Source organism: Drosophila kikkawai, chromosome 3L (assembly GCF_030179895.1).
Source record: "Drosophila kikkawai strain 14028-0561.14 chromosome 3L, DkikHiC1v2, whole genome shotgun sequence".
NCBI classification, from domain to species: Eukaryota; Metazoa; Arthropoda; class Insecta; order Diptera; family Drosophilidae; genus Drosophila; species Drosophila kikkawai.
The window spans coordinates 21,851,878-21,878,931 of record NC_091730.1 but is presented as its reverse complement, the minus strand read 5'-3'; the positions used below and the strand labels follow the sequence as shown (position 1 = coordinate 21,878,931).

Below are 27,054 nucleotides of genomic sequence, written 5' to 3'. Positions count from 1 at the left end.
ATATGTATGTATATATTTTTATATTATATTTTATAATATATTTTATAAAATGTTATGTATTCTTACTACTATTTATTAAAAATACAAAAATACAATAAGGCATCCCATATTCGTATGGAATTCATTCCCAACCAATTTTCTATTTTTTCGTATTTTGCTGGTCTCTCTTTTTCTCTCTCTCACTGTTCAGCAGCTGATTTTGTTTGTATACAAAAATCATATTGCATTCTGAGAGAAATGAGACGAGAGCGAAAAACCAGAGAGAGGGAAGAAAACGATTGGGTAAATAAATAAGCAGTGGATGGCACGGGGGGTGGAGGTGTTGGAAATGAGCCAAGCCACTGAAGCTCAATTTGTGGTTTCAAGCTTAGTAAATGTATGAACAATCTGTAAATTCATATAGAACCAGATTTGTTTGTCAATTCATTCGACAGAAACACAGTAAACCTAAAATACAAAAAATGTTGTTAAATATAAGTTTTAATAAATTTAGAGTTAATTATTATTTATAGTTTTGGTGCTATAAAAAGTATTTCAGATACAAAGTACATACACACATTGGTACATATATTTTACATTATTGTTTTGTAAAAACAAGAAAAGTTTTAAATACAGATTTCAAATTTCAATAAAATTATTTTATTTTTTCAGTCATATATTTATTATATTATTTTTGATACAAAAGAGCTGGAAAATGTAGTGCAGTGTATGGGAACGATTTGAATTCAAAGGACTGTTACTTTTTTAAAATATCGGAGCAAATCTCGATAGCGCAGCGTACTAACAAGTAATCGATATATCGATAAGTGTTTGTATTATTCGGCCACCTCTAGCCAGCTGTTCAAACGCACGTGTTTATTTTTACGAATTGAACGCAGTTTCTTAATTATTAATTTTAAGCGTTTGCTTAATTTGCAAATAACAAAATGGGCCGAAATAATCGCTCTCGAAAGCGTCGCGATGAAATGAACAAGATCAAGAAGGCGCGGTACGAGGCTAAAGAGTTGATTCGCCTGAAGAAAACGCTGGGACTCCTCGATGCCGATGGCAATGAGATCATGAAAGATATCAGCGATGTGGTGGAAGTTAAGACCTCAAAGGAGATCAAAAGGGTAGGTTATATCTTAATATATTGTTATATCCAGTAAATACTAAAAAACCCCGACATTATAGGAAGCCAAGTCCAAGGAAGAGCAAGAACTGATCTACGAGCACCAGGAGAGCCTCGAGAAGGGCGAAAAGGTGGCTGTGGTCAACGAGAACACCGGCGTAGAGCATGTCTTCAACAGCAAGACCCTCAAGGATCAGTATGGCAACTATCCGGCGTGGTTCAAGAAGAAGAAGACCGCCAAGCGTCTACGCAAGAAGCAGCACTCCCAGAAAAAGAACTTCAAGCAGGCCTGGACCACGGTCAACGTGCCCCTATAAGTCTGGGAAATGTTTACCTATCCCAGGTATCCATCTTAGATTGTAAGTCTCCGCTTAGTTTAGGTGATTTTGTAGGCCAACTATCTCTACAAATGTTTTTTAGCTAAGAGTTTATATTGCATATTAAAGCCTTAAAAACTACTAATCTAATTATTTTCCGTTTGATTTAACTCTTAAATCGTAATTAGACATCTCCAATTAGTTGTTAAAGCTAAGGTGTTTATTGCATATTAAAGCCTTAAGAGTTACATATAGATTCTACGTCATGGTGACAACAAATATCCAACGCTTAGAGTAGACACGAAGTGGAAATGAGGCTGGTGAGCTGCCCTACATGCATGATCACAAACTGGTGAGGGAATTAAACTAAAAAGGGAGTGTGGTATCATTACTGAACGGAACAATAACTGCGCACGCTGGAAATGACGCTGGTTGCCGCCTCCAAGCGCCGCGTATTGGCCGACCAGATGTGCGTGGTGGCCAGAGTCGTTGACTGGACACTTTCGCCGACTGGTCATTCTGGCTTTTCCTTCAGCTCCAGCTTCTCGGTCGACTCGCTGTCAGCCTCTGCCTCCTGCTCCTCTATATTGCCGTGCATTACATTGGGATTGGCTTTCAGCACTGACCCGCCGGTAAAGCCCAGGATGCCACAACCCACGGCCGCCAGTCCTCCAGCCTTGATGCCGGCCACTAATCCAATGGGTCCACCTACACAGGTGCCTAGGAGTGCTCCCACCACGGGATACATTGCTTTTTTGTAGGTCAGTGCTTGGCGAAGCTGTCGCTCGCCTTCTTGTACATTTTCCAACGCCTCCTCTGCATTGTCAGCTATTTTCTCCACCGCCACAGACTGCTCTGCAGTCAGTTGCCTCATGCCCTGGAACATGCCGTGGAGATCGTAGATTTCCCTCTGGAGATTCTCCATCTGGTCCAGGCAGGCTTGGCGTTGTGCCAGCGTGTGCTCCTCCAGCTGGAAGTTGACCTGCAGCTGAGGCATGTGCTGATGAGCAGGTAAATTGTGCATGTCCACGTTTTCGGCTGGATTATCCTCATCGTACTGGGAGCCCAAAGTGGACGTGGGTGACTTGAGCTTCAGTTCTGAAGGAGAAGGTCTGTGAGGTTTTATTCTGAAAAGGAAGAATACACTGAATTTACCTGCAAACTCCTTCATTCCAGCAAAGGCTTGATCTCTGCCAGGCCGCATTAGGTCGTCAAAGCGTTCCAGATCCTCTTCCCGCACCTTTTCACGCAATGCATCCATTTCTAGCAGAAGATTCTTTATTTGTTTAATGACCCTCAAGGCATTGAGTTCCTCTTTTTTGATCTTTTGCCAGTCGCCCAAAGCCAGACTTTTCTCTATATTGCTGCGATGGTTTTTCAGTAGACTCAGGTGATGGGGAACCTGTTAGTCTGAGTTTTAATAGGCGAATTTAAATGATAATTGCATGATATTACCGCCTGATCCTGGAATCTCTGTATAGAGACCTCCGCCTGTTTCAGCGGCAGCTTCTCGTCGCCCGTCATAGTGAAATGGAAACTTTGGCCTATCGCTGCTTCGATTTATATTTTATTTATCAGCTTTGTTTGTGGTAAAAGTGAAATTGGCCACAAGGTCGGTGGGATCGGTTGCTAGAGCTCCCCTTTACCCCCCTTTTGATTTTCTCCCAAGATTTCCGTTGTTGTTTTTCTGCGCAGTTGGGGCTGTGACGTCACGTCGTTGTATATGTTTTGCAAAGTGTTTGATTAAAATATTTCCATTACTCAATGACACTGCACTGACATGGTTTCAATTATGCGGGTTGCGCCTCCTCCCCTATGAAAACTGATAATAAAATTCTATTGTTTGTGTTTTGGGTTTCCTTTTTCTTCATTTTTCAGACAGTGTGACCAGAGATACATTGCTTTCAGGTTTCCTACAGGGCGGCCATACATCGATTACATGGGAGCTATCGTTTTGGTCTATCGATATATAACAAAGCAATCGTGTCAGAGCAGAGAGCTTTTATAATTCAAATACAAAAAATCGTTACTTTTCTATTACTTTTTCATAGGTTCAAATCATTATTTAAAATAAATTTAGCGAGTATTAAATATAGATGTTGTTCACAACAAACTCCTGTCCAAAAAAGCCCTTTCTGTGAAATCCCCTCCATTCCCATTGAAAACCAACTCTCCACGATGAATTAGAAAATGCATTTATTTGTGCAATGATTTCTCATATACGTTACAATTATATACAGATACATGCAGAAACTAAACGCTGCACCCACCACGAATCGGGTGGGGCAGTTGGCGGTGGTGCGCTTACAGCTAAAACTTCAGATCTCGATACAATTATGACACGTTCGCTTAAGTACTAATACATAGCCCTAGTCGAGGGCTGGTTCTACGGACTACAGAGGCACTCGACTCGCAACTCGGGAATGGCTTACAAGCTGGAGCAGCTACACGTGAACAGAGTGGACAATTAAGTTACCTAACATTTAAATAATAGCGTTGGGGAAAAAAGGAAAAATGCAGTTCTGTTTAGGGGCAGTTGGCATTAGGCCCATTTCGGCACTTTAGCAGCAGGTTAAGCATCCCCTCCAGCTTGTTCGTCCTCGACTCCGTCTTGTACAGATTCGTCTGCAGCCGGCTGACATCCTGAGCCTGCTTTTCCTATAGAGAAAACATTTTACACAAATTATTATCACTATTCCTAGCAAAATATCCTTCAGAATCCTTACCAGCGTGCTTAGCCTGCTCTTGAGCGTGTCCACCACGCTGTAGGTGGCCTGTAGAGACTTTTGCAACTCGTTGGTATGCACTCGCTCGTTGGCCAGCGAGCGCTCGATCTTCTGCAGCCGCGTGACCACCTCGGCATCGGTGTCATCGATGTCGTTCTCCAAATCCCTCGCCTCGAAGGCGTCATCTGCGTGGGAGGAGGTCTTTCGGCAGCTCTGCTGGTCCGCCTGCAGCACGAATCCCGGACGGCAGCGGCAGAAGTAGGAGCCGGGGGTATTAACACACTGCTGGTCGCAGGGCTTCTCCGTGAGGCACTCGTTCACATCCTGCTCGCAGTGGCGTCCACTGTAACCCGCCGGACAGCTGCAGGTATTGGGAGCCGTACAATTACCACCATTTTGGCAGCGCGTGGAGCAAATAGCTGGCAGGGAGCATAGGAAAGAGTTTTGTTAATTAGATTATTTCAGAATTAATTTCTAAAGTTTTTTTTTTTAGGAAGAAAATAAATGTTAAATCTATAACCAAGACGCTAAATGGAAGATTACCCTTTAAATTAAATTGTTTTTTAAATGAGACAGTTGGTTTAAGTAAGTTAAGTGCTTAAACTCGTTATATTACAGGGTTCAACTAGTCGTATACGCGATATAATTGGAATTTCGGTTCTATTTGCTATCACTTTTCTTATTCTGAAAATTGTTCGTTTAATATTTTGCACTTTTGTATTTTTAATTCAGTTTTGAAACAAGATAACATTTAATAAGATTTTTAAATAGTAAAAATGCCAATAAAACCTCTTAGTTTCAACTTTCTTTTAGTGTATGTACAGAGACTTGAATATATGTTATATTTAATATGATAATTAGGACTCTAAATTTCAAAACAGTTGTAAGAATCACTCACGTTTCATGCACGCATCCGCCCGTGGATTTTCCCTGCTCCAACCCGAACAGCAGTCGTAGGTCATCTGCTGGGCAGTCTTGTGGTCAATTACATCCCTGTAGGCTGGTTCATGGACCACCTGCACCCTAAAGATATATATTATTTATTATAAAAATAATAGTAAAACCAAATGAAGTTGTAGAGGTGTTTTCCCTCTCACTATATACCTCTAATAAGTCAATAAATAAATATAGCTAGTAATTGCCGCTTACCTGGTGCACATTTGTCCATTGAAAGTGGGCGGTTGGCAGGGCGTGGAGACATGCTTCCAGGTGGGACGCGTGTAGACCTCCGTCCGCTTCACGGGCATCGTCACCGTCCGCTGCTGCACGCAGATGTGCCGCCTGAAAGAGATCGAAGCGAGGTGTGAATTGGACTCTGGCTTGGATGTTGGTTTTGACCCAAATCAGTAACTCATCATCGGCGAAAAGTGAAACTGACTTTTCCAGACTATGTCGGCCAATTACTGTCATAACGACAGGTTGCTGCGCCCCCTTTGCATTTGGACTCGGCTCTGGACCTGACTCTGGCTCATACTCTAGCCAATGCCAATTGTCACATGTGCCAGCATGTGCCAGCGGAGTGGACTCGAACCAGAGCCAGATAGGAGCGTGTCTCTGTGTCAGCTCCGCGGAGTATCTGCGATGACAAACACGACACGCTCCGCTCCCAGCCGATGACTTGGGGCCATGTCAGTCCGTGTCATTTGTGCGGAGGAGCTGCAGACCAAGTGCTCCAGTTCACGCAACCGACAGTTCAGTGGCTGTCAGGCCCAGTTCGAGTGCTGTTCAGCATTGCCTTCAATTTCATTTAATTTAAAGCTAAGCAATAGGTTTTTTACCTTAGATTGATAAATGAGGAAATCTTTTCTTGTTGGTTTATTAAAACTTACAAAATGGTTTATTCTTTTAAATTTTAAGATTACTTTTTATTTTTAGCAACAGATATTTGGAAATTTTAATATAAAATTTAATAGTTCTCAAAGTGTTTCCCCTGAAACCCATCTTAAAACACATATTTAATTTTTAAATTACAAAAATTTACTTGTACAACAAATATTTGTTTACAAGTCTAATGCACTCTCTAACAGATATTAATAGAAATTTAATGATGCCATTAAGAAGATGCACCTGATTGCAGATAAAGCCTAAAATATCTCTCCTGGGCATTAAAAACTTCTTACGATTCAAGATCATAAAAACAAGTAAAGTTATCACACACCCATTTGAGTTTTTAAGTGATGTAAGCACACCACACACCCAGCTGACTGACTGCAATCTCCCGATGTTGTGTGTGTTTTCGAAACCCAAACAAAATCCCAAGTACTAAACCAATGCACCCAAGACCTTTTACCCGCCAGCAGTCAAAACATAAAAAGCGCTGATAATAAGCGGTTTTTGATTTTTTTCGGTTGCCAAAAAGAGGCTGCAAACTGGCCCGAAACTGCGATGCATCCATAAATTGGCAGTTGGTGTTGCTGCTGTGATTTGGATGCTGCTGCTGCTGCTGCATCAGTTGCTGCTGCTGCGATGTTGCTGCCTTGCTGATGGTGTCGTAATTGGCAATGCGGGCCAAAAACAATTGCCAACGCGTGACGTGGCCACTGGAGTGACTGACTGGCCTTTTTGCTGGCCGAAAATTCGCGGATAAAAGTGGCAGCAGGCAGTCAGCATCAGCGGAAAGTGGCACACAGTTGTTGGCCAGCACAATGGTCCTGCGACCGGGACATTTACCAATTTCTTTATTGCCGCGCATGCATATTTATGCGCTGTTCTCTTCCTTGGCCGTAACTGGCTTCTCTGGCAGGAGTTCGAGTACCATAATTCTCACGTTATTTATGCGCCAGCATTCTCAGCGTCCAGCGTTAAGGGCGCCAAACAAAACGGGAACGGAAAAAGTCCAAACCCAAAAACCGAACCGAAACAGCTATATATTGCCATGGCCAGAAACAATAACAAGAACGGCCAAGCCAAATGCGGAAGTATTCTTTCGAAAACAACAAAAAAGTAGATGGAGACGGAGAAGAAACTGTGCCAACAAAGTGCAACATGAAATGCTCATTTCCATCTCCATTCCGCTGGCTACATAAATCTCTGTGCGGGTCCAATGCACACACAAAAAGGGGTAATCAAAGCGATTGATTTTTGATATTAAAAGATCAGAATTGCTTTGGTTTTCTTATATTTTTGGAGTATTTAAAACGCTTCTTTGGGTGCCTAAAATAATGCATAGAAAAACTTTGAAACTTTTATTACAGAATCTAGATTGCACAAGGATCATTTGGAGATCTGAAATCTATTTTCAAGGTAGACACCTTGAAAGTATACAAATAATTATTTAACGTGATTCTTTTCTCATACTTAAACCATTGCATACTTTTCAGCACTGTTAAAAATAGTATTAAAATATTTGTAAAATTTTCCAAACCTCATTTCCTTAATTACTAAATTATAAACAATTAAAATTTTCTTTCTGTGCCGTTGCAGAAGATGCATCCCCGACCCCAGACGGATCCACCGATCCAACGATCCACCGCCGCTTTGTATATATCCCGCTGCGCCAGACAGCGCCAGACAAAGTGTAATCGCATGCATGTGTGTCTGTGAATGGCTTCATTGCATTGTTTAGAAACGTTTAGGCTAAAATTAAATTTGAATTTTTAATTGCTGAACGCCCCGAACACCTGTGGCTAGACCTCAGAGTTCTCTTTTGGCTCAGTTATCATCTCAGTTATTTACTCAGCCAGCATCCACGAAGGGTTTCATAAAATTATAAAAACATCAATCAAAATTACTTTTCGGGGACAGACGAAGAGCAGCAGCAGGCAACAAAAATTAAATGCAGGCAGGCCAATTAATCAAAAAATTAAAGCTGTTAAATTTTTACGGAAACGCCAGCGAAATATTGGTCTCAGCTCCCAAATAAAATAAGATGCACTTAAAGAAAGCCAGAGAAAAGTGGGGGATACAAGGCCCAAACCCTGAGAGTACGGTTTATTGATTTACGATTTATTTTCATTGGATGCCACGCAGAAATTAATGAGCCATCGATGGCTGCAGGCCAAGAGGTGACCCCGAGCCGATGTGTGGGCTTAATGGAGTGTTCCGAGTGGGCCATGGGCTAATAAATGGACCCTAGACTGCAGTGGGAGATGGAGTTCAAAGTACATAGAGATTCACAGGCGGAGAAGATGAGTCAAATACCAGTTTTTTTTAAGGAAGAAGATTATAAGGTGAAGGAAGTGTTGTTTACAGTCAATTTTTTTATGATTTACACCTTTAACCACAAGTTTTCTTCATTAGCTGAACGTTTACTGCTTTTAGGTTAAAAGAAATATATGAACGTTTTATGAAATCTATTTAAAAAAAAAAATGCAATTTCTTTAAAAGTGAAAGTGAAATACTAAAAACTTTTCAATTTGTTTTGAAAAATTGTGTTTAAAGTGTTTAAACGTCTAAAGTTCCATTTGTAGTTTTTAATCTTTATATTTATATTCCCTAAAATCGTTTTAAATTTCTGCACTTCATGAACTTTTATCCTTCACCAAGACCTCCTTAAATTGATAAATATTAACAAGGCGTCAAAATATTATTCCCTTCACTAAAATTCACTTTTAATTAAAATCCAGCGATTCATTGTGTTGACAGCCAGCAAAACCTTGGGAGTTTTATTTCGGTTTCGATTGGAGTTAAAACTTATTAAAATTGTAATCCAAAAAAAAAAACCCCTTTATGCTCGAGTCTTTTATGAAACCTATTAGGCGGGCCAAATGGGTTTCTGGCCAAAATGAAACCCCAGTTAGCTGAAGAGACCCCTCAATAAAGTAAATCTCAATTTAAATCATTTTTATGGGTCTCTTTAGAGTCAGTCGGAGTCAGTCAATCGGATGGGTCGCATTTGGGAACCAGTTTGCATTTTGTCAATCTTTACAACTGCAACGTGAATGCATTTAAAAAACAGTTAAGACGCATACGCCCAGTAAAAAGCGAAGCCACAAAAACTTGGCGACACTTAACAGCCGTAAACAGCTGTGATAGGCCAGGGAAAAGTGCAAGTCTGTCTGTTTGCTTATCGGGTTTCCAAATGAAAATGTGAAATAAATTTATAAAAACATAAAATTATTGTTGCCAAAGTCGTAAAATGATTTTTTACGGCCCATGGAGAAGGAGAGAAAATGCCTCGGGCTAGGCCAAGACCAAGAGCAAGGCAGAAAAAACCAAGCCACTGGCCAAAAGGCTGGCCTGAAACTTGGCTGCCGAACTCGGTTCAAGTGCGGCCAGGTCCGGCTAACTGTTTGGGCCATTTTGTGGTCGGTCGGCAGCTAATCTGATTTGCTACATGGAATTAGAATTTAAATTGGCCCCAGCCCAGGCTCGGCCATGGCCAGCAAATGCACAATTCCAGAACAGAGCGAGCTGCAGTGCATCATTAGGCGAGTTGGAGGCACTCACCCACAACTCCATCCAGAACTTTCCTGCACTGAGAGAAAGCTTGAGGTCGTGGAGTGAGCTTAGAGTTTGTCAGTCTCTTGGGAAGTACCCTTTCTTAACTGATATATCTTGAATTATTATTCGCTTGTCGGCGCTCAAACTTCCAGATTTAATCAACATTTTCATTCAATTTAAATAAGGAAATGTGATAGTTTTCCAGTGCACCAACCTTACACGACCGAGACGACGACAACAGCGACACAAGAGCAACAAGAGGAACGACCACGACAACGGCATCGGAGGCGGAGAAGAACATTGCAGACATCATGCTTCCTGGTCCAGCTGGTCGGGCTCTATTCGGATTCTTACTTAGCGTAAAATGCAACGCCCCTGTGACCATGCTCCCGCCCGGGAAGAGGAGTTTTGCCAAAGGAGGACGGACGCACTGCCTCGCCGCTTCTAATAATATTTCAGTCATGTCCACGGATGGCAAGTGCAACGGCAGCCAAGGCAGAAAAATCATCAGCAGAAGCAGCAGCCGCTCCACCGCTTTCAGTTTTGTTCATTTTTCACCAAGAGAATTATTGCAGCACTCAGCGGCGGTTGAAGTGGAAATCCAATATGCGACTGGACAAATACCCCAAGCTGGAGGCGGAGACTCCGACAACGACTCCATATTCCCTGCCCTCCAGGCAAATTCCCCCAGGGAAAGAATGGCCCAGCGGCAACTTCCTCATCCAAAATGGGCAAACATCGATGGAATTTCTTCATTGCTTTGAAGTACTTGTCAGCACTAAATCAGATTGGACTTTTCTGGATCGGGATAATATATATGGGCAACGTTAACCAGTTTGGCATGTGTTTACAGGAAATTATATTGTGAAACTGTTTAACTTTTAAGAATTTGAATTAGTCAAGCAGGAAAACAGAGTTTGATTAATATATATTAAAGTAGAAAAGTAGAAGGAGTTTTTAAATATTTTTAAAAATATACAAAACTTCTAGTTTTTATTGTTAAAAGTTTTATGAATTAGGTGCACCTTTTAGTACAATAAAATAAATATTAAAGGTACATCCTATTTGGGGTATTAGTTATTTTGTAATACAATGATTCCTAAGAAAGAACTTTGGTAGATAAAAAATATTTATTTTTCAAGGCAATTTATACAATATTTAATATTTATTTATAAAGAAACTTGGTTTAATATTTATATTTTTTATTTATATTATTTCCCTGTTATTTTTCCCTGCAACAAACTCCCTGCCTTAGAGCATATACCTCTAATTTTTACCCTTCAAATGCACAAATCGCCAGTCACGGTTAGCCGCAGCCAGCCAGTTCTAATTTGGCTGTAAATTTGTCTTGCTCTCTTGGCCAGATTATGCAATAAAAGACGCAGAAAGAATTTGTTGCGAAAAGTGAAAAGAAAATTGCCGCAAGTGTCAGACAAGGCGAGGCGGTTGACCAGTTGTACATAGATGCGAATGCAGCGCTGGGCGAGATGAAGATGGAGCACTATTTTGTGGTAATCTGAGCTGATTATAGGCCAGCAGGAGGCCCCAAAAGCGATGCAATGTGGGGTTCAGTGGCCTGACCATTGCATTTTCCGTACAACATAATCGCGCGATAAGCGATCTTTGGGGCCTGTCAATGGGTAACTCCCTCTTTTCCAAGTTCCCTCCCCGCTAATTCGGCCCTTTTTTTTCGCTGCAGCCTCTGGGGCCGGAGTGTGAATGTGATTGAGAGTGTGTTGGTGTCTGTGTGTGTGTGTGTGTGCGGGGAGGATGGTGTAAATCATGATTAATGCCCCAAACTTGTTTAAACAACGGCCGTGTCGAGCCGTGGCCGAAAATCCGATTAGTGGCAACGTGAGCTGCTTCCTCTGCCCTTCTCTGAATCTGAAGAAAACGCCAGAGAAATGCAAGAGGCGTGCACGATTTCCATTTTCTGAATGCACTCTAAGAAAAATTTGAGTTCTAATGGGTTGCTATTATAGAAAAGAACTAAGAAGGGAATGTTTATAACAGGCTCATTGATCTCAGAAAGTAAAAGAACATTCTAATACATTTTTTAATATATTTCTTATATATTTTTCTTCAAGTGTAAATCATTTCCTACATATTTCCACCTTTTCATCGGCTTTTTTTGGTCTTTCCGATGAACTGCTAACAAAAGCGCAGCCCAAAAGGCCAACGCACACAAATTTTCATCAAATTAACATGGCCCATTCTCGGCGGCTGCTGCCACTTTGGTTATTGTTATTGTTACTGTTACTGTTGATGCTGAAGCTGATGCTGATCAGATGCTGAAACTGAGATCCAAATCGCGCAACGACCAGTGAAAAGGCGTAACGAAAAAGAAAAAACAAAATTTTGAAAGCGCTCCGCTTGGAAAAGCGGGAAGCTGCTGCCGAGACGCTGCCTCCAATGAAGATATTTTCCAACAAACCCATCGGCCCACGCCATACCTCAGCAGAGCAAGTGCAGCGATCCTATCCCAACCACTTGAATGCACTCCACTTCAGGCCATTCCCGAACCCAATCCCAGTCCCAGTCTCAATTCCAGGTTGTGTGTCTTGGCCGCTCTCGGTGTCCAATTGCAACATAATTAAGTAAGCCAAATGGCGTGTCTCGTTCGCTCTTCTGGCCGGGCTAGCATGCTTATCGGATGCACTGTGAGAAATTTATAGTATAACAGGAAATTAAAAAGAAATTTTGAACAAAAAACTAACTAAAGACTGCAGAAATTATTTAATAAATGTAAATTTAAACAGATAATATTATCTTTAAATTAATAATTGATTTTTAAAGTTTGATTCTTCACAAACCAGATTTTTAAATAAATAATTCTTGTATATTTTAACAATAAGAGGGATCCAAATTTATTTACAACATATCTGAGTTCTTTATTTATTTAAAACAATCAAAGATTGCATTGGGATTTCAATTAAAATGAGCTCTGACTGATGATGATTGATGAGTCAATCAGAGGAGATGACTTCATAAACCTTTAAATGTTCTGGGAACCTTGTATGCAGCATTAAGTTAAACGATAAATGAATGCAAAGAGGCAGTTATGCTTTCATGACTCAGTAAGTTCCCATAATTTTCTCAGAGTGTAGGGCAGAGTATGGTCGGAATTTTGTGCGTCATGTTGGACCAAAAGACCGACTTTTTGGGCGACTCGAGGAGCTCGTGTGTGGCGCTCGCAGATTTGTTGTGTCTTTTGTAGGGGCTGCAAGACAAAAGCGATGCCAAGACAACGACAACGTCAGCACAGCCCGCCTCCGAGCCCCTCTCAGGGAACGGGTTTCCATGTAATCCCGGTCTCCCCACAGACGTGGCCAGTCCCCCCAGCATTGCATTAACCCAATTTTCAACTTGAGATGCGAAGCTGCGTGATTTGCAAATTACTGGTCTGAGCCCATGCAGTTCCATTGTGTGACGGAACTGTCCATCCGTCCAAATATCCACGTGTCCATCTGTCCATTTGTCCAGTGTTCACTGTCCACAAGCCATGTTGCGAGTGACTTACTCGTGTTTATGTGAAAACCCCACTAATTGCATGGCGCAGACGGAGAAGCAGACAATAGGCGTAAATTTAGACCATGAATCGAGATTTACATATTCATTCAATAAATTTTCTTTATAGTTTATGGCAAAGCCTAAGGTGTGATATAGAGGTTTGTCATAATTATGATTGAGATTTCACAATGGTATCTTAGGGGGGGAAATTAAAAGGGGGTGCAACGGTGGGTATAATAGGATTTAAGCTTCAAGATTAATATTGACAAGGGATTGTATGTTAGGTATCTTAAATAGGACTTCTTAGGACTATTATCTAAATTATAATTCCATTTATATTTGATATATATATATTCTAGGACTCTATATGACTCATTTTCTATTTTCTTAAATCTTAAAGAAAAGGTTTTCCCTTTCAAACCCAAGCTTGAGTCAATCATTAATTATTTAAGGTCGGAACGAAAAGGTTTCCATAGCCCGAGTAGGTACATAAATACCTCAACTGGAAATGTGATACTTCAGAAAATGACACACGCTGGAGGGAAAGTGTAACAAATGTTTGTGAGCCAGACCTTTGACCCAAATAAATTGTGACAAATCCAGAGATACATATCCAAATGGATATATTGTGAGCCTTGATATTGTATAGCTTCAACCATTCTTCAAAGACCCAAGCCATGACTAATTTACTAATAAGTTTCGTATCGAAACCCTTTAACAGATTGAGAAATCCATCTTAATTAAAAAGAAATATTGAGATGGAAAAGTCAGCATTTTGCATTTGTCAAACCAATTTGTTCAATTGATGTCATATCTTGTCGTGTTCTTCGCTGATTTCCGATGAGCACGTGTACCAGTCGGTGGGCATAACAAGTTGGATTCCCTCACGGATACCAAGAAAAACTCATTAAACGAGCTTCTGCCTGGGCCAAGGTTTCCATTGCCCCGATGGCATGACTTGGACTCCAGATAAGCCCAGTTCCAGCTCCGTCTCCAGCTAAAGAGCTCAGACTCAACAACTCTTTTTCCTCGTTTATTATTATTTTTTTTTTTTTTTTAGCTGAGCACGCGTAGGCGTAGCCATTGAGCACAATGCTTCACGGTGCAAAATGTTAACGAATTTTCACAAGCCCCAGCCGCATTCTAAGTGCAGTTTTTCCAAGCCCAGCATATCAAATCATTCGTCACTCGCCCCCCCGAAATCCCCCTGGCCTGTCCATAATTATCGCAGAACCAGGCTCAAGCTTAGACCTGGAGCTTGGAGCCAACAGTTCCGAGTTGGAGGTTGGAGTCGTCGATTGTTGACAAGCAATTTGCAGGCGGCGAACTCGAGCCCTGACTTCGCATCCAGCTGCGGTTGTGCCTCCGTCTAAGACTGGCACTGGCAAAAAAACTGAAACCTAACTAGATATAGATTAAAATATGCATAAATTATTTTTCAATAATTAAACTTTACTGAAAAATGTTTTTCAATAGACTTTGATTATAAACGTAGGTGCATTTTACACCACAAATTTAAGGAAATCAAGGATTAGCAGGAGGAGACGCCAGAGAACGCTCACAAATAAAGTTCTTTTGGAAGTGACAGCTATCGTCATTCATTAGATACGTGAAATTATATCTGAACTCATCGCAATGCTGCTCTCCATTTGTATTGTCTGGTTGTGCGGGATGCCATAGAGCCGGGTCAACTGGCTGTCCACTTGGAAACCAAGTGTGCTTTCCCAAGGTCAGAAAGTCGTTTCCTGAAGTCCAGAAGCTGCCGTTTGATCCTTTATCGTCCAGAAATCGGTTGATTACATTATATTTCTCCTGGCTATCCAGCGAGATAAGATTGTAGCCCAAGTTCTCGCAGAAAAGCCGAGCCTGGAACCAGTTCTTCCACACGTTCTCCTCAATGTAAAAGAGAGTGTCGCCAACGTATATAAAGTTCTTAGTTTTCGAACTCACTAAATAGGGATACGAAAGGATTATTAAATAAATAATGTTTAGGAAAAGGACCTCACCATCTCCTTGCACTCCGCTTAGGTAAATCAGGGCCAAAATGGCCAAAACTCCACTGTACTTGGTAAGCATTTTGAAATAACTGTTGTGGTTTGTTCCCAAACTGCACGTTTTTATACCCCAAAGAATGATTCAAATTTCATTAGAAAGACAGAGTGAGTTGGCCGATAGATAGGCCAAAAACGCAGTATCTAGATTAATCAATTTGGTTTCTGTATTTTGCTTGTCTTATCATTCGAGACAGAGAAAGGTGAGATCGTGTTATTCGGTCAAAATCTTCAGACAATTGGAAGGTTGATAAGAGTATAGGTATATTATACAGTATATATAACTCTATTTAATTCTTTAAAATATTTTATTCATCATAATAGAATTCTCCCAAAGAAGTATATTGAGAACAGAAAACGAGTGATTAGAAAGTTTAGGTTTATTTATATTGAAAGTCCAAGTAGAAGTGAAATAAGCAAAGACAATCACCTAATAATTTTAATAACAGACAAAAAATACTATCGATAAATATCGATTTATAGATAAATGGCAATCATATTACTATTTACTTCACCCTATAAATATTCCTCAAAGAAGTTGAAATAACAAATTGCAATATAGATTTGTATAGGACATTTAGAATCTATAGCCTTCAATATACATTTAGAATTGTAAGCTCCAGGATCGGATCGATAAAGAGCGATAACTTAATCAAACCATTAGAATCGATATAATCTAAAAGAATATAAAAAGCATCCAAGATCACGGCTACAAAATCAAGCAGAGTCTAAAGTATTATGAGAACTCTTTCTCAACTCCAAGAATAAATTAATAAATATAAAATATAATAAATAAACCCCAGACTCGAATTCTTAACATATTTAACAGTCACATTTAATGACACTTTTTTTCCCAGTGCACCCTGAATCTCTGTCTGGGGTCACAGAGCTGCTCGGAGTGCACATAACTCTGAGCCCGGGTCTCTTGTCTCATTTGATTGTGCATTTGCCAATTGTGTTGCTTTTTGGCTTTTATTGTTGCGGCTGATTGAAGTCAAGGCCCTGCTTTGTTTTCGATTTTTATGCCAGGCCATTGCAGATATCTGCTAGATACAGATACTCGATTTCGGGCGGCAAGTGGCATTTAAGCGGCAACGCCCACCTCAGCCACCGCCCCGTATCGACACCTACATCTACAGCCTTTAAGGAAAAAATACAAGTAACCCGAGTCCCGGAATCCATAATTAATACATCAGCTACCGATCGGTGGCGCAACTGCAATCGCAAATCAAAAGTCAATCAATAAGAGTTACCACGAATAAAAAAAAAGTAACAGACATCAATCAAGTGTCGGACAGCAAATGCAAAACATGCACACTGCAGACATAAATTGAGTTTATCAAACAGAAGCCAAAACACTGGTTAAAAAGGCCGCCGTAGAGCAAATTTCGAATGCTACAAATGCTGTTTTGGCGTTGAGTTGCAACATTTGGATAATTAAAAGCGTAATTTCCACGGCCTCTGGGGGCAAAGGAGCGGAAAACGACTTAACTTCACTTTTATCCGCATTTGACGGTGATTAACACCGAACCCGCAACCGCAATTGAATCGCTGCACCGACCATTAACCAGGTTCGATCGCTGCTGAGAGGGGCACTTCATATACATATGGTATGCTGAGATACATGGATATACTCGTATATCTGCCGATGGCGGCGTGTGAATATCGCAGCAAAGCCAATCCGCACGGAGCAGTCATTTCCATACGCTCTGTTGCAACTTGCCACTTGCAGTTGCATTTGGCGATGCACGTGCAACGCTTAAATAAATAGAAAACTACAAAATATATAAAGGCAAGGCAGCAGCGCCTACGTACTGAGGCAATCACAGTGGAAAATGATGCCGCGACATTAAAGATCTTGCTGGGGAAATACACTGGGATAAATTTAATATTATATTTATTTACAGAAGTCATTTTTGGAATTTCTATATTATTAAAGACAATTATAAGGAAAGAAAGTCACATTTAACATTTATTTAAAGTTTACTTTTAGCGACAATTTGCTAGGAAATATATGAATTTTTCAACAGTTTTGAAAAATAATGTAAAATTCGTATATTTTCTTTCTATACAATATTACACCATTTATATCTTGTATAAAAAATATTTAAAAATAATAAAAATAATAATTTATAGAATTCTTTACGATATAATTCGTATTTCTGTTCTTTTTTTACACTTTTACAACAATAAACAGATTAAATAATATTTTTTTCAGGTGTAAAGAACATGCTTGTAAATATGTAATTAATAATAACCTAATTTCCAAATGTTTCTTTTAATTTTTATACATTTTTGTAAAGTTATTAATTAAGTATGTACGTTCCCCTTCTTGACAACCAACCCAAAATTGCGGTAACTTACGTTTCCCCAAACGCTTTTGCCCCACTGTGCCATGACTGATGATGCTAGCTGGATAGCTGTGCCTTGTGGCATGATTTTGGCAGTTGCCGCATAAATCAAAAAGTGTCATAATTTGCAACAGCCCGCACACACTAGTGGCTACCCTCCCATATTGCGCATACGCAGCGTTTGCCCCCTGGCAGATGCAGGAGCGTCAAGTTGCAGTACTGCAATCGGAATCGGAATCGGAATTGGAATGCCTTTGCCCTTAAGTAGACGGACATTAATTCCAATTAGAAAATATCAGAGCACACTTGGCAATTGAAAACTCGTTAAAGTTCATTACCTTAAAGCGACGCAGAGACACTAGAAGCGCGGAGGGGGGCTGCCTTTTCGAGTCAATGCCACGCAGATCATGGCAATCTTGGCCAGATCGATACCAGATCGGTGCAGTTAGAAGGCGAAGACGTGCCATATCTAGCCAGAGATCGAAGCTGTACACTTGGGTTGCTGCAATTGCAATTGTCTCGCGCACAAGTGCTTGGCAATTGACACACACGACAATTGAAGTCGCGGCGAAGAGGTGCTGGAAAAATCAAAGCCACTTGGCCTTGGGGCTAATTTCCAGCCAAAGTCCGGAGACCGAAGACCGGGTCTCTGGTCTCAAATTAGCAGCTGCTGCTGGAACGCTGACATTGAAAGCGCTTCGTGTCATAATATTTAAATAATTTATGTGCGCCCCGATAAGCCTCGGATCTTGGGCCAAAGGTAAGCCTTTTCGGCTGTGTATTTATTTATGGCTGCAGCAACCTTGAACCGCCGGGCAGCGGCTCTGATAAATGCAATCGGACACGCCTCGCCCCAAATGCCGCTGAGAGATCGCCGGACCTCAAGACCGACTTCATCTATCCCAGGGGTGTGACCCAAAACCATTACTCTTCGATAGCTCAATGAACTGAAGATTGCAAGGTTAATAAAGTCTGCTCGATTCCGCTTAATCTTGCGGTTTAGATAAGATGTATTATCTTTTTAATCAGATTTTCAATCGAGGGAGAATGTCTTCTTTATTGGTTATATTTTGGGATAAATATTTTACTTAGTTTCTGGTGAATTTTATCACAAATAAAATAAATTATGAACTCTTAATCAGAATATATTTTCTGCTGAAAAAAATCCACAACTAAGACATTCAAATGACGTGGATAATGATTTGGCAAGCGTTCTTACTTAATTTTGGAATGATCCACTTACCGCTCCATCTCCTTGGGGTCCGTGGGAAACCCCCGCCCGATGGTGTTCGTCTCGAAGGGATCTTCGGTGTTGAAACCGGTGGACACTGTGCTGGGTGCCGTGGTGGTGTAGCTATAGCCCCGTCGGGCAGGGACAAGCGGGGGTATGGTGCCCATGCTGCTGCCCAGACCCGGACTGGCCGATCTTCTGTTTAGATTCGGAGGCGGCGCCATGGTGGTGCTGCTCACCGATGGCACAAAGGAGTAACCTCTGCGCCTATCCTGCACTCCAATGAACTCCACATCATGGGTGTTATCCTCACCCTTTCCAGATCGCGGTGACGAAGGGATGGGTGGCGGCGGAGGTCCAAAGGTGTTCGTCAGGATATTGTAGGTATTGTAGTCCCACTCGGATGTGGGTTTGGTCTGGTGAAGGCGTCTTGCGCCCTGCACCCTATTATAGGGATTATGGGGTTGAATCCGTCGTAGTCTGGTGACCTCCTGCATGGTAACACCAGGCAGCAGTTCCACATCCGACTTGGCATTCTGCACAAGCTGTAATCTCCGCTGTTGTCTCTGAGGTGTGCTGGCAGGATTCCCCTGATGACGCGTCCTGTGGCCATGTGTTCGATGATGATGATGCTGATGCAGATGAGTTCTATTCAGGTTCTGGTTAAAGTTTGGGCTCTGGCTGGGGCTACTGCTATTCTGGACACCTGATGCTAGCATCACTGTGCAGCAGAGCAGCAAAAAGCATCCCAAGGAGTTGATTCCCAGCATGATGATGTCCCGCTATCTCAATTCGCTCGTTGAAACTGCAAGGAAATAAAATAAAAGGGGGACTTTATTAAGTGCTGAACTCGTTTTGTTTCGTACTCAAGCCCTTCCCAAATGCATTCACTTTCGTTCTCATTCAAATTCCTAGGCATTTTGCACGCCTCGCGGCGGCGCTTAATGTAAGCAACAAGACGGATCCACGGCTTCTCATTAGCGATTCCTTTGTCCCGTGGAGCGCCGACCTGTCTGTCCATCAGCGGGTAATTGAAAGGTAGCATAAGTATATTAACTAGACTAGAGTCAAGGCTACAGGATCAACACGAAACTAGAATACACTCACTTAAGTATAAAGTAAATAATTTAAAGCTTGTTGATCCCTCTTTCAGTAGCCTAAAAATGACCCAGATTAAACCTAATTTCTGAGAATATTTTTCCTTCTCAAAAAGGACTTAAGGAAGCTACCTCAACAGAGGCTCTATACCAATATATATAGATACAACCCGATGAGGCTGAACGGTTTTCACGGTCGAGTGGCCAACACTTCCAAGTACGGCTCGCTTTTTTTTCGCCTGAAACAAAAGGCAATTTGTTGACGATGACGGTGACTCTGATTATTATTCTTACATGACGTTGTTGTTGTTGCTGTTGCCTCTGTTCTGACCGATAAATCACATGTTAAACAAAAAAAATGTATATACAAAAAAGAAAAGTAAACGCGTTAACAGTTAACCGGCCAAAAACGTGAAGCAAAGTGGAGTGAACCGAAGCCGGAAGCAAGAAATGCATCAATTTTCTCGCTTTGTTCGGTCATTTCTCAAAATTTCACGCACTGCCAAGCCAAAAGCCTCTCATTTGTCAGCATAAAAATACAAATTAAAAAACATAAAAAAAAGAAGAACAGCCACCCTTAACCCATTGGGTATAAAAAAACAATTATTGCAATTGCTCAGTGAGCTTATTAATATTCATTGCTCCAACTTGAATTTATGAGTCCACCCGCCCTGCTCGTTAAAGCGGATCTAACATGTGTTCTTGTGTTTTTTAATTTCGAAAATTTTTACACTGGAAAAATCAGACTTTAAGGTATATTTGGTACAATTTTCTTCAGTTTTATAAATGTTAAAGTATAATTTCAATAAGGATTTCTAGCTTAATTAAGGCAAAGAGTTATTAAAACTTATTTAGAAGTAAATTAAATGAAAATTACATTTAAAAATATTATAAAAAAATTCTTATGTACAAAAATAGTCTAGAAAATTGTTTTTTATATTTAATTTCTTCTAGCATTATACTATAACATTTTCTCTCTCTGCACTTGCAATTGAAAAAGTCCAAAGAACTTTTGATAGGTCCGAATGACAGCAGTCTCTTGACTTGAAGTCGTCATTAACATTTGCTGCGCTAATTAAAAATCAGCATCGAGAGATTGGGAAATTGTGAGACAGTAAGCAGTCAAAATGTGGCAATACCGACCCTTTTTCCCAGATGCATCACAACACGAGGAGGAAGACAAGCACCACCGAAGGGGGAGTATCAATCAGGTGTGGTTTTAAGCCGCTTAGTAAGTGAAACCCTGGGACCCCTTGGGCTCGACTGCCACTCAAATGACTGCCAAATGTCCAACTCAGACTGCAGACTCCAGTCTCCATACTCCACACTCCAGGCCCAATCCCAAAACCAAAACCAAACCCCAACCAGTTGTCATAACTCTGTACAAGTTCCGAGAAATGCAAAAACGCTAAAAATGGTAAAAAGGTTTTCGGGCGCCGCACAACAGCAAACTTAATCGAGACTGCAGACAGACAAATAAACTCAAAAAATATATAAAAAAGAGTGATGAAGAAATCCAAGCAGAGGGGAGAACAACTTGATTCCGTTGAAATCTAAGCCGGGTAACTGCTTCAAAGTCGCTCGGAGTTGACAACTCGCCTTGACCTTGCCGGGATTGCCAAAAACGGTCAGTCCGTAGATAAATCAAATCCCATAGCCGCGGCATTCGTCTGAACCCGAAGGTGGAGATGAATCCAAAGATATATGTATCGTATATGTATGGTATAGAGTTCCAGCCCACTGCCGATCGGCGGCAATATTTTGATATATCTTAAATTAATAGCTGGGCAATGCCATAAGAATTGATTATAAATCAACTTTCGGGTCGCGGTTGCATTTTGGGCACCGCTTTACCCGGAATTTATGCAAAGGCTGCCATAAATTTCCCTTTTTCCTCGTCTAGAAATTAGTGTGTGTTAAATGTTATTGATTTGTTTTCCCAGCACATAAATCACATGGCTAAATACTAGCAAGAATGGGAATGGAGGCGTGTTTCGTTCCCCGTCGGGAAAGTGTCAACTTTATTTTTGTCACCCTGACAAGACACGGATTCTGTGGGAGTATCTGTATCGCAAACTATATCTGTATCTGTATCTGTAGATGTATCTGTATCTGTGGCTGTATCTGTATCTGAGCGAGCTGACCCAGACATGAGCTACGGCCAATGAATCACTAGAGATGCGTAAAACAGACGCTATATATATCAAGAAATTAGGGAAGAAAATTACAGTGAAGTCTGAAATTAGGGTAATTAGAATTTTATAGGAAATTTAATTGGTCTTTGTAGTGAGTCAGAATTCAAGAAGATAATGCTTAAAGCCATGGGTAACTACTTTGTGAATAAAATAATAAAAAAAAAGATACTTTAAATCTCTTTTTTATGATATTGTAATTAATGTGATTATATTTATTTATAAAAAGTTTAGATCATTAGAACAAACAAATGTCTCTAGAATTTTTCTGGATCCTTGTTATTATGTATCCATTTAAGCAACTTTATTTTACAAAATATGTAGTATCCTCTATTTAAATACTTTTATAATCAATCAATCTTCAAAAACTAACAAAATAAACTGAATTTTTACTAGTTTATAAAAATATATTTACAAATTCCTATAGCTAAAATGTAATCTTCAATTTATCAACAAGTAAATACTTTTACATAATAAACTATTTAACAGATATCCTTCTTATCGAATCCCACTCGTTTTCCTACTCTACATGTTCCATAGAAACAGTGCTTATGTCTCATTCCCATTTGACATGTTTTTGGTTGTCATAGGAAATGGTTTTTCTTAGGGGGAAAACTTGAATAAAAAGCGGAGAGATATAGCACACTTTCGTGTTAATTTTTTATGAATAAATCTTTTTCATTTCCCTCATTAATCATCACTGACTAAGAACTGCAGCAATTACAAAATTATCTAATTAAAAAGCAGACATTATGGAATTTTATAAATATTCCGATTTTTACCTTCTTTCAATGGCGTGTAAATTGATCATTATTCGAGGTATTTTTGATCAGAAATTCTGGAATGTAATTTAAATTAAGAACTTTGCCTCAGACTCTCCATTTAAATGTTAATTAAATGCCTCTCTGGCTCGTTTTTTTCTCTGACTCGTTTTTTTTTTTCACAATTTTTTTTGTGCAATTCCAAACAGCTGCCACTTTAGCATGCGTTTTTATTTATGTTTTGTGTAATCGGGGCCGCTCCTCAAGTTCTTATTAAGAGATAAACTAAGAGCTTAACGCCGCCTGCCGAGGAGATCCCCAGACATTCGAGAAATTGTTTGGTAACTCGCCCGTCCAACACCATTTTTTTATGGCTAAGCGAGAAACAATTTTGTATTTTTCAATTTGTTGGCTGCTATTGTTTGCTGTTGCAAACGCTTTTCAGCACTGCTTTCATTAACATTATATCGACAGCTAGGATGGGCTGCAAAATGCCTTAGATCTTGGAACTGGAACTGCATTAAATGTCCGATCTCGCTCTCAAGGGGGCAGTATATTGGGAGAAAAAGTGCACAGAGAAGAATTATGAGTCAGTTTATTGCTTATCTTAAGAAATTTGAATTTTTCAGATTTTTTTTTAAATAAATTACATAAATAAGGGAGCTTTTTTCTTGGGGAAATGTAGATTAAATTAATCCCAAAATTATTGAAGTAATTCTTTTGCAAGTAACAAATTTTATTCTCTTCAAGGGTTCTTCTTAATAATATAAAAAATTGCTGGTCTCTAAAACTCCTAGTTTTTGTCAGTGTAACAATTCCGGGTAAAAAATAAAGCCACCCAGCGACTGATATAATTTTCACGCGGTGCTCTGGAGTTCAATAACCGAACGTTTCGGGTATTATCCAATATATATATCTTATCTGATGGATTGCCAAATATTTGAGATGAAAACCAAGGGTGAGAGAGGTGCTTTTGGAGGGAGTTGCACATTTCATTCATCCCCCCCCGTGGGCCTTGTTTATTGTTCTTGTTGACGACGGATTCGTCTTCGTTTTCCCACGACAGCCAAGACAGCTCTCTGATGGCTTGAAAAATCACGGCCAACGAAATGGTTAATAGTGTGTCGTAGACCGGCGAATTGATAGTATACAATATACATCTTTCACATGCTGTTTTTTTTTGTGTGTTGATATTGTGTCGCTGTCTTTAATATGCAAAATCATGACACATTTGCCCAGCGTTTGTATCTCGTTTACTTTTGACATTCCCCTCCGCCGGCACTGGCTCTCTTTTTCTTTTCTGTTTTTATTTTTCTGAATGTTTTTATTTTTTAACAAGATCAACAAACTGTCATTGGCGGGGAGCAGACGGGGGAAGCGGCAAGTGGGGCCATGGGTCGTTCGATCGCAGCTTTTGTTTACACTTTACTTTCAGTCCAATTAAAGGATTGTTGCCGGCCTTTGTTGCCGCGTTTCCTTCCTAACAAAGTTCGAGTCTCGGAGATGAAAAGCGAAAACTATGCAATATGCTCAACATCGACAGTTTGACATCCAAAAAGCGCAACTACACCCAGCCCGCTTTGCTACACAGTGAGAAAAAAGATACTAATATGAATTAAGGTGAGAGGATAAAATCTCCTTAAGTTTTTACTAAAGTTTAGGTGGTGGAAATATATTGAAAACTTAAAATATATTACTCTTTGGACAAATAGTTTTAAAATTTTTTGAAAATATAATATTTAGGAAAATAAAATAATAATAATATAAATACTTTTTTAGATTTTGCTATTTTTATTAAGTATGTTTCAGTCTCCACCGAAGAAACCTTTACAAATTCATTAAGTTTGTCCCTGAATTCGTACTTGGGAATTCTAAGCGTCTAGTATTTTCTATGTTTACGCTTATTGGTGGTAATTGTATAAATTTTTATATTAATACAAAATTTTGGCATTGATTTTGATTGGTTAAATTTAAAACAATAAATTTTAGATCACTTTTATGATAAAATATTAAAAACAATGATGGTTTTCTAATTTCCGAATTAAATTAATTCTTAAAAAATTAAATATCTACCTATATCCCTAAAAACCTATTCCCCTACATTTTTCCACAGTACAAAACTGCAGCAAGTTCAACTTCAAATGCGAAACCCATTTCAATAACAATTGCAATAGTCCAAAAAAGGCAAAAGGAAAAAAAACAAGGCAACGGCGTAGCTCGCTTTGCTGGCATGTCCAGTCTTTTGCTAATTGCTTTGCAGCTGCGCTGCCACGCCCCCTCGGGCCCCAAGCCTCCTAGTTGCATATCCCCATGGCCATGTGTATATCCCCACTGGTGTCCCCCTAGTTCCATAGCTCATGGTGACCCTAGACTTTGTTGGGGGAGCTAAAGCCAGACAAAAGACATAAACCCAGTTACCGTTAGCTGCGTAATTTATGCAAATGACTTTGGTTAATTAGCAAAGCAAAGGAGAGAAAAAAAAAGGAAAACAAAACAAGAAACCAGTGGACATGCGCCATGTGACGTACTCTCCCCCCCTCTCGAGTTTTTCCGTAATAATATTTGTTGAAAGATTATGATATGCAGGAAGGCACGATCGCATTTTGGGGCGAATCGTGCCCGTAAAACCCGATTTTCGATTGCGCACCTGCCCCGAGCGATATGTGTCCAAATGCAGTGTGCATTTGCACAAAATGAGAAATATTTAATATTATATATAAATTAGCCCTTGCATAATTACCTCACAAAACGCGTCACAACAAAGGGGAGTCTATTAATAAAATTATTCAAGTTTGTTGCATTTTCCACTTTTGTCACACCATTTGTGATGAAGATAATACTTTAGATACTGGTTGAATTAACATATAGCCACCTAAGGTATTGACAAGCATGATGGGCTAGGGAAGAAAAGTTGAGGCTGAGCCTCTTCGCAGATTGGAGAATTCATTCATGGGAAAATACAGCCGGTTAGATTATTAAATCTTCTCTCAGTCAGCGTAAATTAAGGCGTAATTCGAATATTTAATGAAAATTTATTTGCTTTATCAGGAGAGTTTAAATTATGATCGAAAATAAGACATAAAATAAGAAAATCAAGAGGGAAAACTTTAAAAATTATAATATTTCCATTATTAATATAAATATATCTAAGCTCAATTTATGAGATAAAAACGTATCTGGACAAAGTACAATGAAAACATAAGGCTTATGGTGTTATTTAAATATTTTTCAGTTAAAAATATTTATAGTTAAATATATTATATATTATTTATGTTAAGATTTATGCATATATTTCTGTACATATTGAACCTTATGTAGTTTTACTTCAAAGCAAAGAAAGACTTTCTTTCTTATTAAAAAACTATATATAATTCAAGTTAATTATAAATAACTTTAACCTTAAAAGGAAAAATGTATTTAAAATGCATTATTAAGTTCAAATTATGTAGAAATTTACAATCATTAGCATATCTTTCCCTAACATGACTTACTAATTAAGAACTAATTTTTCTGTATCAAAGAACATGGCTTTATCCGCCTTGGGTTCCCACAATAATCAATTCCCCAACCATTTATGGCATTGTGTGGTTAGAGTTCTCCAGAAAAATGACATAAAGGTAGACACAACTTAGTTAGCCGCTCCGCAAAATGCAAATTACGTCCATAAGTGACATGCAACTCCCAGACAGGATCCCCCCCCCCCCCCACTGCCCACCGTGGTGGGGTGTGCGATTTTGAGCAAGATTAATGCACTAGGAAATGTCGCGCGTCGCTTGACACACATTCAATTCATAAATAATTGCAATTAATTAACAATATTTGCATGAGACTTACACTTGGGTTATCGTCGAGAGGGGAGGATGAGGAGATTCCCTGGTATTATTTCGCGATAATCTTAAAGATGCTCAAGGCACGAGGCTCACACAAATAAATCAAAACACAATTATGTCAAATTTACAATCACAAACCATAAATTGAATTGAGTTTTTGCGCTGACATTAAACAGATACGCGGCATTTGGGTTTTATTTGTATTCTTTTTTGTAATCACTTAAAAACAGAATCGTGAATTGTGGGGGCTTTTAAAATATATTTATAAGCAATTATGCCTGCCCCTTGCTATGGTGTTTCCTCTGCGGATTCTGCGTTAGCCGCTTCCGTGTGCCAAGCGATCGGGAAAAACTCGCTGAGATCTTCGAGACTCGAGATTTACTTTTCTGCTGGCGCGGCGGAGCTAACACGAACCAAACCGATCGCTTAGAAGTCCCGAGACGAACTGAAAAGTGCCCGGCCGAAACCGAAAGTCCAGTTAACGATCGCCGATCG

General features: G+C 39.8%; 4 protein-coding genes across 4 annotated transcripts; 1 reads left to right on the top strand and 3 right to left on the bottom strand.

Moving 5' to 3' along the window:
• The first annotated feature begins 834 nt into the window (after nt 1–834).
• LOC108078955 (protein LLP homolog) lies at nt 835–1,578 on the top strand. The gene is made up of 2 exons (XM_017173110.3): nt 835–1,112; nt 1,174–1,578. The coding sequence occupies exons 1-2, from the start codon at nt 927–929 to the stop codon at nt 1,426–1,428; spliced, it is 441 nt and encodes a 146-aa protein (XP_017028599.1). The 5' UTR covers nt 835–926; the 3' UTR covers nt 1,429–1,578.
• A 48-nt stretch (nt 1,579–1,626) lies between these two features.
• On the bottom strand, nt 1,627–3,326 carry Syx17 (syntaxin 17). Its single transcript, XM_017173109.3, has 3 exons — nt 2,884–3,326; nt 2,584–2,830; nt 1,627–2,526 (listed from the first exon to the last, which is right to left on the bottom strand). Exons 1-3 carry the CDS (start codon nt 2,950–2,952, stop codon nt 1,943–1,945), a joined length of 900 nt encoding a protein of 299 aa, XP_017028598.1. The 5' UTR covers nt 2,953–3,326; the 3' UTR covers nt 1,627–1,942.
• Nucleotides 3,327–3,607: 281 nt separating this feature from the next.
• slow (slowdown) lies at nt 3,608–26,991 on the bottom strand. The gene is made up of 6 exons (XM_017173113.2): nt 26,564–26,991; nt 18,692–19,484; nt 5,304–5,435; nt 5,053–5,177; nt 4,155–4,573; nt 3,608–4,086 (listed from the first exon to the last, which is right to left on the bottom strand). Exons 2-6 carry the CDS (start codon nt 19,447–19,449, stop codon nt 3,955–3,957), a joined length of 1,566 nt encoding a protein of 521 aa, XP_017028602.1. The 5' UTR covers nt 19,450–19,484; nt 26,564–26,991; the 3' UTR covers nt 3,608–3,954.
• On the bottom strand, nt 14,571–15,122 carry LOC138928276 (C-type lectin 37Da-like). The gene is made up of 2 exons (XM_070284945.1): nt 15,053–15,122; nt 14,571–14,995 (listed from the first exon to the last, which is right to left on the bottom strand). Exons 1-2 carry the CDS (start codon nt 15,120–15,122, stop codon nt 14,571–14,573), a joined length of 495 nt encoding a protein of 164 aa, XP_070141046.1.
• Nucleotides 26,992–27,054: the final 63 nt, after the last annotated feature.

Excerpts from the sequence above, each read along its gene's own strand:
- LOC138928276 (XM_070284945.1), bottom strand. The coding sequence starts at position 15,122 with ATGCTTACCAAGTACAGTGGAGTTTTGGCCATTTTGGCCCTGATTTAC. Across the intron at positions 14,996-15,052 it reads AAGCGGAGTGCAAGGAGATG|TGAGTTCGAAAACTAAGAAC; the intron begins GTGAGGTCCTTT and ends ATCCCTATTTAG.
- slow (XM_017173113.2), bottom strand. The coding sequence starts at position 19,449 with ATGCTGGGAATCAACTCCTTGGGATGCTTTTTGCTGCTCTGCTGCACA. Across the intron at positions 4,574-5,052 it reads GGCGGATGCGTGCATGAAAC|CTATTTGCTCCACGCGCTGC; the intron begins GTGAGTGATTCT and ends GCTCCCTGCCAG. Across the intron at positions 4,087-4,154 it reads AGAGCAGGCTAAGCACGCTG|GAAAAGCAGGCTCAGGATGT; the intron begins GTAAGGATTCTG and ends TTTTCTCTATAG.
- LOC108078955 (XM_017173110.3), top strand. The coding sequence starts at position 927 with ATGGGCCGAAATAATCGCTCTCGAAAGCGTCGCGATGAAATGAACAAG. Across the intron at positions 1,113-1,173 it reads CCTCAAAGGAGATCAAAAGG|GAAGCCAAGTCCAAGGAAGA; the intron begins GTAGGTTATATC and ends CCGACATTATAG.
- Syx17 (XM_017173109.3), bottom strand. The coding sequence starts at position 2,952 with ATGACGGGCGACGAGAAGCTGCCGCTGAAACAGGCGGAGGTCTCTATA. Across the intron at positions 2,831-2,883 it reads AGAGATTCCAGGATCAGGCG|GTTCCCCATCACCTGAGTCT; the intron begins GTAATATCATGC and ends TCAGACTAACAG. Across the intron at positions 2,527-2,583 it reads TGGAATGAAGGAGTTTGCAG|AACTGAAGCTCAAGTCACCC; the intron begins GTAAATTCAGTG and ends CTTCTCCTTCAG.